Source organism: Myzus persicae, unplaced genomic scaffold (assembly GCF_001856785.1).
Source record: "Myzus persicae strain clone G006 unplaced genomic scaffold, MPER_G0061.0, whole genome shotgun sequence".
NCBI classification, from domain to species: Eukaryota; Metazoa; Arthropoda; class Insecta; order Hemiptera; family Aphididae; genus Myzus; species Myzus persicae.
The window spans coordinates 551,096-563,231 of record NW_019103784.1 but is presented as its reverse complement, the minus strand read 5'-3'; the positions used below and the strand labels follow the sequence as shown (position 1 = coordinate 563,231).

At 29.4% G+C, this 12,136-nt stretch overlaps 2 protein-coding genes across 3 annotated transcripts; both read left to right on the top strand.

The window, feature by feature from the left end:
- Nucleotides 1–520: 520 nt before the first annotated feature.
- LOC111035256 (cyclin-L1-like) lies at nucleotides 521–8,210 on the top strand. Of its 2 annotated transcripts, XM_022316795.1 has the most exons (8): nucleotides 521–827; nucleotides 2,312–2,496; nucleotides 6,068–6,119; nucleotides 6,210–6,458; nucleotides 6,521–6,702; nucleotides 6,772–6,867; nucleotides 6,953–7,105; nucleotides 7,607–8,210. In XM_022316795.1, exons 1-8 carry the CDS (start codon nucleotides 588–590, stop codon nucleotides 7,719–7,721), a joined length of 1,272 nt encoding a protein of 423 aa, XP_022172487.1. In that variant the 5' UTR covers nucleotides 521–587; the 3' UTR covers nucleotides 7,722–8,210. The 2 variants fall into 2 exon arrangements, with proteins under 2 accessions (XP_022172487.1, XP_022172486.1); XM_022316794.1 differs by having other exon boundaries at nucleotides 6,068–6,458.
- Nucleotides 8,211–9,472: 1,262 nt separating this feature from the next.
- Nucleotides 9,473–10,587, top strand: LOC111035297 (probable 28S ribosomal protein S26, mitochondrial). Its single transcript, XM_022316856.1, has 3 exons — nucleotides 9,473–9,838; nucleotides 9,926–10,187; nucleotides 10,258–10,587. Exons 1-3 carry the CDS (start codon nucleotides 9,618–9,620, stop codon nucleotides 10,441–10,443), a joined length of 669 nt encoding a protein of 222 aa, XP_022172548.1. The 5' UTR covers nucleotides 9,473–9,617; the 3' UTR covers nucleotides 10,444–10,587.
- The last annotated feature ends 1,549 nt before the right edge of the window (nucleotides 10,588–12,136 follow it).

Genomic DNA, 12,136 nt, shown 5'->3' with positions numbered 1-12,136 from the left:
TATTTCAAGCCATGAAATATAGTCAAGTATGATGACTAATGAGTAATGACTATAGACGTGATCTTTAGGTACATAGATCCTTGATTATAGACCTTATACCACAGCATTTATTCTGTTTATTCTGTGCTTAATATACTCAGAGTAAAAGTATGGTAAAAGGTCTATGGACTATGATTAATGATTATGGATGCTATTTAATCTATTCTGTGGTGCTATTAAGAATATCGCGTTGGTGGCCTCAAATTGAGACGGAACTTGATAGCCTGACTAACCTGACTTTGTGGTTGGCAGCACTGACCAACGGCCGTAACGTCGTAGCGGCCATGTTTGTTGTTTACACTTGTTTGAGAACTGAGAAGGGAAGTCGACTGTCGAGGCCTGCGCGATTCGGCGACCTACCGCCTGCCTTACCTTCAGATTTTCTTTTCCAACTGCGAAATAAATAATAATTGTTATTCGGTTATCACAATTCACAAAGCACGATATTTTTTCTATGCTCGCAATCCTCCTCCGCAAAGGACGTGTTTAGTGTTCACCCTCAAAACCCTGTGACGAAGAATTCGCGCCTTTCCGCAGCGTAGTGGGTGATGTGTAAAATGGAAACTGCTACTTCGACGACGACGATGGCGGACGTTCACCATGACCGCCATGTATTGAAACAACCGACCAAGGTACTGTTGACGCTTAGCAACGTACTGTTGCCCAAGGAAAAGCTCACGTCCACGCCGTCGATGATCGATGGGTTAGATTTAGAGACTGAAGTCGACCTAAGGATCGTTGGCTGTGAGTGGATTCAGACCGCTGGCATACTGCTCAAACTGCCCCAGGTGAGACTTAGTTTATCGATTGTACCCACTATGTATGTCTTATAATGTTAGGTATAGTGTAGGTATGCTGCTTGTCCCAACTCATTTGGCATCACAAATATGTTATCGTTACAATATTGTCATCTGGTCTATATTTCTGGGAGAATTTCTTGTTGCAAATCACAATGGTGGACAACAACCAAGACAGATATTATTTATTATGATAATATTTTTATTAAACCTTACGTTGTATTCTGAGGCCCTAACCCTAGACTTGCCAGCTGAATTTTCTACTATTATTTTTCACTGTTTTTTTCTATTTGTTCTTGATTTTGACCACTATGTAATGTAATCCATTATGTTTTCACTTCTTAGATAATGTAATCAGCATTGCATTATTGTGGTTTATTGTAGTTTTGTTTCTTTGACATACTTAAATTGTGGCTGTCAAGTGTTAACATTGTAACATTTGCTGCAGCCTATTAAATTTTTCCCAAATAGGTACCTTTGAAAAAATTATTTTTTTGATTCCGTCAATTTTGTGGTTTTGATAAAACAAAGTTAGAAGGAAAGTTATTACTTCAACATGAAGCCTCAACTATGGGGCAAATTTGAAAACTAATACATTTATTTGAAAAATGATAACTCATTATTTTTTTTTTAATAACACAAAATATAATTTTTAGATTAATGTATCCATACTTGATCACATAATCTATTGACAATCTACAAACTTAGTACAGCATTTCCTGGTTGTAAATTATTACTATTAATTAGATTTTTAATAAATACATTTATAAAAGCATCAATAGATACTAATATTAAATTTAAAATGTTGGGAACTAATAAAAAACACTAGTCACGAGATAAAAATATGTATGGTGCATAGCTACTAAAGACAGACTAAAATATGTATTACAGTAGAGTGTCAATTATCTGGATAGTTGAAATGTAAGTAGATATTATATAACTCTTAAAAAGTTACGTATGTATGGAACAATTTTTATATTATACATTATACATATTGTGTACTAAAATGGCAGATATCTTACCTACGACAAAATACAATTACGAGTTATTAAAAGATTTAGGTACTCATCTGGTTGATTGACGTTTGGCTAATCGGTGTTCTTTTGTACTTATTAACATTTAACATCAATAAATTATTAATACATAATAATTATTAATTTGTAACTCTAGCCTCATTTAAAACTTATTATAATCTGTACATGTATTGTTGAAAATATTACTATCTATGTGATAAAAAAAATGTTCTATTTTTGCTTCAAAAAAATAATATTAATTTATAGGTAAGATGGCTTAAACAAAATACTTAATTTTTATTTTGGTACATCACTGAATGGTTATGTCTATAAATCCTGAATTAATTAAATCATAAAATTCACAGTCTTGCTTACCTATTATGAAAACATTAAGTTTTAAACTTGAGTCACTTAATTTTTAATATGCTACAAAAATATTACAACATGATTTTGATTTTTCAGGTTGCAATGGCAACTGGACAAGTGTTGTTTCAGCGATTTTACTACACAAAATCTTTTGTTCGCCACCCAATGGAAATAACTGCAATGGCATGTACATGTTTAGCTTCTAAAGTCGAAGAATCACCGAGACGTATTCGTGATGTCATAAATGTTTATCATCATATCCGTCAAGTTTTAAATCAAAAGTAAGTTGAAGTGGTTTTTATTTTTGATAATTAATATTTTTTTCATTTGAATCTTGTTTAAATATTTTTAATCACAACTGACTAATATGTTAGCTTATGTTTCCATACTTAAATTATCCATTTTGATTTGGACCTTAAGTAGTATTTACTTTATTTTCCAAATTTATCTATTTAAATTACTTAAATTAGGTAAATCCGTAACAACATTTCTTTTAACCTAGAAAGTAAATATATAGGTTCTATCAGTATTCTTTAAATCCTATTCATTATATTATCTATAAATAAAAAGTAGATATTTTAATTTATTAACTTTAGTTTGAGGTAAGTTAGTGTTACAAAATTTCACTAGAAAAACATATTTGCCTTTCTATCTTATAAGGTGTGTACTGTCTTACTAGTATATATTAACCTATACATTAACCTAAGTATAAACTTAGTATACAAACCTCTTAAGTAAATCTTAAGCTTTGACCCTGTTAATATATGTATGTCAATAGGATAGTTAATTTAAATGAGTTTTTATTGTCTTTGCAAATTTTCATTTTAATCAATCTTCTTTGATTTATTGACTTTAAAATTATATTCTTTGCTTAATTTGAACTTTTTATTGTGCCATATCTTTTTCCTAAATGTATAAATACAGGGTTGAGTATATTAATGTATGGATATTCATTTTGATGGATGATTGATGAAATTAATATCTATAATCTCAACTTCTTAATGAAATCAAAAAATTGAAACTATATCCTATATTCATACATATACTTTTCACCTTATAATTTATTTATTTTATTACATTTTTCTTATAAAAATGTTAAGAGACCGTCACACATTCGTTTTTTTAAAGATTTAAATGTACCTAGGTAGACATTTAAAAAAAATCAAAATTTCAAAATTTTTGATTCCATTTTAGGTAGTTAAACTAATTCTGAGTAACTTCACTTTGCAACGTTACTATTGCTACTTGTTGCGTAAACATGAATTCATAAAAAAAAACCATTTTGTGTAGGAAATAACCTTGTACACTACAATTATAGTAAGAATCACTATTTTCACTATCAGAAGAGCTTTTACTGTAGCATATAATTGTATTATTTTGATATCAAATTAATCAAATTTTATAGAAACCAATTATAAAACAAAATTAATTGTTATCGTGTAGTGATTAAAGGTCTTGAAAATATACAAACTAATGTTAAAGTTTTTCTCTTTTAATAGTGAAAATAAAATTATTCACCTTGGATTTTATACCAAGCAGTTCTTGTCCTTTCAAAAGGCTTTGAATTAAGGCTATTGGGCGTGTGGCGTCCTCTTAAGTTAAGATAACTTAAATTTAATTAGATGTTTAATCACTTTCAGATATCCTACAGCAGTCGCAAAATGCACATTCCTTAAACATTCTAATATTTCTATAGTTATAATAAATACAGAATAAGAGAATATATTTACAGATGACATTATATATTTGTACAAGTTATGTTAGCAAAATCCATTCATTTTTTGTGATAAAGGAAAACATATTTTCTAAAATACATTTTCAACATAATTACCAAGTATACTTGGGTTTAAAAAAAATTATTGGTTTTAAATATTTACTTCAACACGTTGAGTGCTACAACTTGACCTGTCACAACTTAAAGAGTACTCCTCTAATAATGTAAATACATTTTAAAGGCATCTTTATTGCTTTAAAATTCGCTCGGGTATCAACTAAACATCCCTTTTTACATGCAGTAGTCTGTGGTTTTTTTTATGTTGCTTGGTAGGTCAAAGTTATGGATATATGGGCAAAACCCGTCAAATATTATGAGGCACTCAACATATTACTGTACAAAATTTTAAAAAAAGATATGGGAAGTAAAGTCATACCTTACGTAGTACCTATACATAGTATATACATTATATATACAAAAGGTTTAATATAACTTGTACTTCTATTAAATGTTAATATTTATTTTATTCTGTTATTTATACTTAATTTTTATTATTATTATTTTGTTAATTTAAAATTAAAATCACCTAAAGGTTACAATGTGTTGACTTTATGCGATATCTGTAGGGTGCACAGAAATCCATTGTTTTTGTTGCAATTGTTTTGTTCTTATTTATTTTTATTTGTAAATTGTATAATGCAACAAAGTCAGTGGTTGTTAATGTTAATCCAAGTGCAAATATAACGCACAAATTTATTTTATAACTTGCGTTTTCGCAGATACTTTCCACAGCTGACCGCCGGGTGAGTTGCCCTCGGTTTGAATTGTGGAGAGGAAAGCGAACGTGGTGGATTCACGTTGAAATTGATGGTCGTCACGTCAAGAACACTGTTGGACCCCTTAAAAAATTATATTGTAACATGATTTAACCAAAAATAAGCTATGTGGTTTCCCTCCAATAAAGTGTTAGGGTCTGTCCAAAAAAAAATTTAAAAATATATATGTATATATGTATTTATCAAAAAGAGAGGTATAGTATAAAACCAATGGCATAACATAATGTGCTCTAATTTAGTGATTGTACTTAACCATAAAAGTTTTGTATCAAGCAACATAGAATTTCACAGACAATTACGAACTGTTTTTTGCACAATGGCAAACACAATTGGATTCAAGATATCAAATCATGTGTGAAGATAAATCATATGAACCATTTGATGGTTATTCTACATCTCACAAGGTACCTACTCTATTTGTAGACGTTTAAAAGGACTTGGATAAAATCAAAAGTTGAAGTGAACTTTGTTTTTTTTTTTTTCATATTTTTGTTTGAAGGTGAATTGTGTAAAACAATTAATGAAATATGGGAAAACCATGCTTTAAGTATTTAAATTAGTGAATTTTAAAATGTGCATGGAATATCAAGCCAAGAATTCAAAACATTAAATAACAGGACAAATTTAACAATTGTTAAATTACCTGATGGTTTGATAAATAATATTTTTTTTTGTTTCAAAATAATAAATGTGTTTTGGATTAGAGATTTATATGGTTTTTTAACAATGCATTACTTAAGCACTATACAACACTATTATTTATAGGGTCTACAGAGACCTAATTATTTTTCTATGAATATAATATTGGTAGATGTGATAATATGATACTAGAGTTTAATTTATTCAATATATATTTAGTGAAAACTTACATAAAATCACTATTAATAGAAACACATCAGATTAACTTAATAAATAGTTTATGCATTTAATTTGTTTAGTAAATAATAAATATACTATTATTTAGAAAATCTAATAATTTAATGAATTTGACATTTTATAAACATTAATATAAGTTTAAAAAAATTAAGTATTATTTATGATTTAAGAATAACTGCAAGTTGATAAAATTAATAAATGCAACAATCAGTTATTAAAAGTCAATAATTGAAGCATTTTAAATACATTATTCTTATTTTAAAAGTTATGTACTTTTGTACAAACAAATAGTATTTCAAAAAAAAATTATTATAAAATAGTCAGTTGTGGTTGATCATACATCCATTCATTGTTGTCTTACCCATGCTATTGCCATGTGATCACTAGTCCAAAACAAGACCCAAAAATACCCCGCCCCTGTTGCAGATTGATTACGCCGTTGGTCCTTGATCAAAATTATGTACAGAAAAAGACGCAGGTAATAAAAGCGGAACGACGCGTGCTCAAGGAGCTTGGCTTTTGCGTGCATGTTAAACACCCACATAAACTCATTGTCATGTACCTACAGGCACTTGGATTTGAGAAACACCAGTCAATAATGCAGATGTCCTGGAACTACATGAATGATTCATTGCAAACTGATGTATTTGTCCAGTTTGATCCAGAAACTATTGCTTGTGCCTGTATTTATTTGTCGGCCAGGAAATTACAAATACCATTACCAAAAAGTCCAGCATGGTACTCTTTATTCAATTCAAATGAAATGGACATCCAGGACATCTGTCGTAAAATACTTAAACTTTATATGAGACCTAAAGTGAGTAGAAAATTATAGTTTGTATGTTCAGTATAACCATATTTGTTTGTAATTATTTTCAGGTTATCACAGAAGACTTGGAAAGGAGAGTGGAAGAGTTGAAGAAAGAATATGATCATGCTAAGGAGAAAGCTAGAGCAGCTATTGTGCATCCAGTAGTTCAAACAGAAGTTGTTGCACCTCCTCCTACTAATGGAATAACTGCTGTTGCCACTGAAAATATTAGTTCAACCACCCCAAATAAGTATGTATTTTGGTACTTTCAAGATGTCACTGAAATATATTTGTTAATTATATTAATTTTTTTTTATAGAAAACCAATTAAAAAAAGAAGTAGAAGTAGAACACCTTCAGAAACCAAGTCTGGAAGTAGAAGTCCAAGACATTTAAAGAAATCCAAAAAAAGAAAGTAAGAAAAATATTGTGCTTAAGTTAAAAATATGTAGTGTTTTAAATGATTAAATTATCTTATAACTTTGTTTTGTATTGGTTAGTCATGAGCGATCTCGTTCCAAATCAATATCAGATAGAAGAACTCATAAACACCACCGAAAATCAAATAAAACCCGTAAACGATATTCAAGTTCGTCCTCTGGTTCATCTAGTTCTTCAGGATATCGTCGTCATAAATCGTCAACCACTAATAAGTATGCATAAAGTTATACGTTAGAATTTATAACTAGGTAATTCAGGTTGTGGACTTCCCTTGTACATTTTAATCTGATACTGGTTTTTACATTTTTTTTAGTGTTTTCTTATGATCATCCCAGTCAGTAATTTTTTAGATTCTGATCAGAGTGATGAATGTATTGATTTTATATTGATGTGTGGTTTTTATTTTTGTACCTGAAGACATTTTTTTATTAGGAAAATACTCTGATCATTGTCTTCAAGGGAGGTTTATGGTAGCAAATTAGACCTAGTTTTTACTTTGATGGATTAAAAGTAAAATCTATCAATAATTAGAAAAATAATAGACTAATATTTGTTAATAATGTAGTTCAAGAACAGAATATTTTAAAATTTAAATTAAAAGTTACTCATATTAATTATTCTACCTATATTTGTGTTTTTATAAATATGAATGTTTCATTGAAGTTATGGAACCAATAATTGTTTTTCTAACATGATTTTTAATTGTTTTTCAGATTAGTACCTACTTACAGAGACTACAAAGATTACAGAGATTATAGGGGCGATGAAAATTATAAATCCAAGTCTAGGAGTTACAACTATTGGAAAAAATACTATAGCTATGAATAGCTTAACTACAATTCTACTTATATTTTACAATGTATTAAAATGTGTAATATTAAAACGTTTCTTGGTTTTTGTTATTCAAACCACATGCATTTTTTATAGATGTTTATTAATACATTACAATGTATAGAAATACATTGTTTTTTCATTATTTTCAGACAGGGTTTACTCACTATGTTAAAGACATTAATTGTACATATTAATGTAAACTGTAGGAGAAAGTAAATATATTTATTTTTCATTTTTACCTGTACCATCCTAATGTTAAAAAAAATTATAAATTAAATAACTTTTAAGTGTAGCTCTTGTATGACTAGATTTAAAAAATGATTAATAAAAAAACTGTGATATACAAATTTATTATGTATAATTTGAAATTTTACGTCTTGTGTACTTTGTGTGGATGAGTCATAGATTTGGCCGGTCCTTCTTAATGTTATATTGTAAATAATGATAATTCATAATAAATGCCCAAAACATAAGATAATGTTATTATTGATATTTTTTTTAAATTGTATTATCTTGGTACCTATAATCTCGATGCATAGAGTTTATTTTTATGCACATAAAATAAAAATTGGAAAATTAGTAATTTGAGATGAAAAAAGGTTTATATGTACTATGTTTCAGTTTAGATACAGGTGAAAAACATTTTTAAGTAAAAAATTGTTGTTTTTTAACTTTCTACTTGACACTTGAACTGTGTTTAACTATTTTGCCACTTAAAAATATAAGATTAATAAATCTCGGTCAAGAAGCACGTACTCATTTTTTTATTCAGACAATAAGTCTGAAAACGAAATATTCTAATGCATTTTCATTAATAATTGTATAATGTATTACATAGGTACCTATAATATAGATGTATTATAAAATAAAAATTAATTTAAAAATGTAGTTGGTAACTTTTTTACACAATATTAATACAGTATCATATTTGATGACTATTCCTTATACTTACCTATGGGTTACTAATATTATAATTCTATGCATGACAAAATAAATCTGTTTTCTCATGGTCCCATATAAAAATTTAAAATAATGGTCCATTCAAAATATATATAAAAAGACAATTTTTAAAAAATAGTCAATATATGCATCGATTGTTCTAGTATAATAATAGATAATTGTATTGAGCATTATTTTGAATAGAGGTAGGTAACTATAAATAATAGAAATCAAATATTATAATATATTTATATTATTTAAGAGAACTAATTACATTTTTAAAATTAATATTAAATATATATATTGCTATATAATTTATTATATTATTAATTATTAACACAACTATAAATTAAAATTGAGTGGAACATTTTGAATATTCAGAATTTGATGGAATTCATCTAGTTACAGTAAACTTGTAGTACTTGTACTAATTATATTTGTGTACTGGTTACACCATAGAATAGGTCAAATAGGGGGAAAAATGCACATATTCTGTGGTTAGTGGTTACATCGTGTTCTCTGACTTGGAGTGCTAAGCCGCACAATGAAGCATTTTACTCAATCTATTTTGTGATTCTGGCACAGGATGGGTGAAACAAATATTTTTAAGTACATATAGATACCCATTGGGAAATACATTTTATTATTTCGGGAAAATTCGCAAAGTTTTAAATCCACACAATCGGTTATCACTATTATTTCTATTATCAAACAGACATGTGGTCGGCGACNGATAAGACCAATATGTCCTATCCATATCTTTATTATCTATGTCGGCGACATAACAATAATAATAATATAATCACGATGATACTCATCGAAGCTGCAGCTGGCGCTGGATTTTGATATTTTATCAACATTTTGTCCTATCGTGTTTGGCTTTTACCGGCGGCGCCATATCGTTCTGATACTGAATTTTTATTATTTTTTTTATGCCAAAATCTCTCAACCATGCAAAATTTGTGCAAAGTCGAATTGCTGTACGGCAAACTGCTGGGCAAAACTAAGGCCATAAACCAGCAACCGGTCAGGTACACCAGAAAACCCAGATGGTTGCCGAAAGCGCCGACCAAAATGTTTCGCGTGCCCGTTCGGCCACAGATCTCCACCGAAGAGAGTAATGAACTGTTCCGGCTTTTTACCAACTACAGGACTACCATGAAATCCATACAGTGAGTGTGTTCAATGTCATGTGCTCGAGTACCCAACTTGCACCCGGGGCGGCTTTCTCACTAATCTGTTGTACACGTCCATTTCAGGAAACAACTGGAATATGAACTGGAGACATCGTACACTGGTCAAGAGGTGTTGCAAGAAATTGCCAATAAGGAAGAAGTGTTATGGGCTAAGTGCATGGATATCAACGACAATTGGAATGCCGAAGTGGCTTTAGAAAGGGAACAGAGGTTGGCTAATGAACGTGAGGCCCGTCGTGAAGACATTTTAGCTCAACTCATTGAAAAAGAAGAAAATAAAAAGAAAAAACTAGCAGCAGTTGAGGAAATTATCAGATTAGAAAAGGTATACACGCGCATATAGTTAAATAATTGTACGTTGATTGTTATTGTAAAAGTATTTGCTTTGCTTTTAGGAAAAATCAAAAACCTATATAACCGCTGAAAACATAGATGAAGCTATAGAAAAGGCACTAGATCATGTGGTCGATCACAAGTATGCTTTGGATTTAGCTGGTAATATTTTGAAAGGTAATGATCCGAGCGAACCAACTACAGGAACAACGAGTTCTCAACAAATGCGAGTCCAGTCAATCAACTAATTTGTGTTAATTTTTTATTTTACGTAAACATGTACAAATATAATATTTTTTTTTTTAATGAGAACATGTAATTTAGTTGTCTAGTTGTTATGAATATTGTTCTATAAAGTAATTTGAAACAATAAGAATGTGATTGGTCGTACATTTGTTTATTAATTAATTATTTGATATTTTATATTGGTGTAGTTTTCATACTTATGTTTTATAATTTATATTTTATTGTATTAGTGTAGAGGGTTAGGGCCTTAGGGGTCCATTGTTTGATCTGTTTTGGAAATTTCTTCATTATTCTATAAATACTTACAAAGTTATGATACAATATATTTCCACTTAAATATCCAATGGTAGTGCTTCGGAGAGCAGCTCCAGCATTCTTTCTACCAGAAAAGTTTAAAAGTGAAAGTTGATCAAATATTTAAAAACACCTCACCTTAATGACTTAAATTATTAGACTGGAAAGAATAAAAATAAAATCGTAATTGATTTTCAAGATTTGTTTAGGACATCTATTTAGAACCAACATGACCCACTTTGCTCAACTAAACTTTAAATACTTATAACTAGTACCTGAATTTTAATGCAATATGGCAATGCATTTCATGTACAATATCAGTTTCGTTCATCAGAGAATTAAAAACATCAATTCTTATTCGAGCATTTTAGTTTAATATTTTGTTAAATTTTAGTGTATATTTATACCTTATACCTACACATTTTTTTATTAAACATTGTGAGTAATTCAAAAAGTGTTGTTCCGACCATTCATAATTTAGCCCAAAATATTTGTGAGGAGGGGGTGGGGGTTGAACCCTTCAATAAACGCTCCTAAAAACGACGAATAAAGATCATGCTAAATACCACGGATATAGATACTAGTATCTACTAGTATCTATATCCGTGCTAAATACTAAATAGTAAGGAGCTTTATATCCACCACGCTTTCGTCGTTGTAAATCGTATGTAGCAGCGCCATCTGACTAGAAAATCGAGCAGCTTTGAGGGCCAGTGTTATTCACTCACGCGTTAAAAATAAAGTTAAAAATAATCTTGCGACATTAGATGTGACTACCCTTATCGAATTAAATGTAAATAATCGTAAAGGCATTTATTTTTTCCAAGAAATTACATTTGAAAATGTCGTTGTGTGTATAAAATATAATAATGTACCGACGTACCGTGAAAGTCTCAAGAAAATCGTTGTATGAGAATTTGTTAATTAACTGACGAATATATTCAGTATGTCTAACTTCAAACAATCGAAAAAATTGTAATTAACTTTTCGGTTGACTTTTTTTTTTATGATAAATGTAGGAAAACTTTGGGGTAATACAATATTTGTGGGTACTTGAGACTTTTAAAGCACAGTAATATATTTTTTACGCACAAATACCTACACAATTACATTTTCAAATGTAATTTTTTGGATGATATTTTAAATATTTTAGTTTAATGCTTAATTGAACCTTATTGGGGCCCCACATGATGATGATTTACTCAAGTGATGGCACAGATATATAGAATAAACATGTATTCTAAATATATATCTGTGGGTGATGCACGTTTAACACATTTTTCATGGCGACTATTAATAGTACCTAACAACTATTGCAAGTGTCTGTTGCATTATTTATTGTTATTTAAACCAAACAATAAGACGCGTCGCGAGTATTATAGATTTATAATGTTGTTTACT

Excerpts from the sequence above, each read along its gene's own strand:
- LOC111035297 (XM_022316856.1), top strand. The coding sequence starts at position 9,618 with ATGCAAAATTTGTGCAAAGTCGAATTGCTGTACGGCAAACTGCTGGGC. Across the intron at positions 9,839-9,925 it reads ACTACCATGAAATCCATACA|GAAACAACTGGAATATGAAC; the intron begins GTGAGTGTGTTC and ends CGTCCATTTCAG. Across the intron at positions 10,188-10,257 it reads AAATTATCAGATTAGAAAAG|GAAAAATCAAAAACCTATAT; the intron begins GTATACACGCGC and ends CTTTGCTTTTAG.
- LOC111035256 (XM_022316794.1), top strand. The coding sequence starts at position 588 with ATGTGTAAAATGGAAACTGCTACTTCGACGACGACGATGGCGGACGTT. Across the intron at positions 2,497-6,067 it reads CGTCAAGTTTTAAATCAAAA|ATTGATTACGCCGTTGGTCC; the intron begins GTAAGTTGAAGT and ends CCCCTGTTGCAG. Across the intron at positions 7,106-7,606 it reads AAATCGTCAACCACTAATAA|ATTAGTACCTACTTACAGAG; the intron begins GTATGCATAAAG and ends ATTGTTTTTCAG.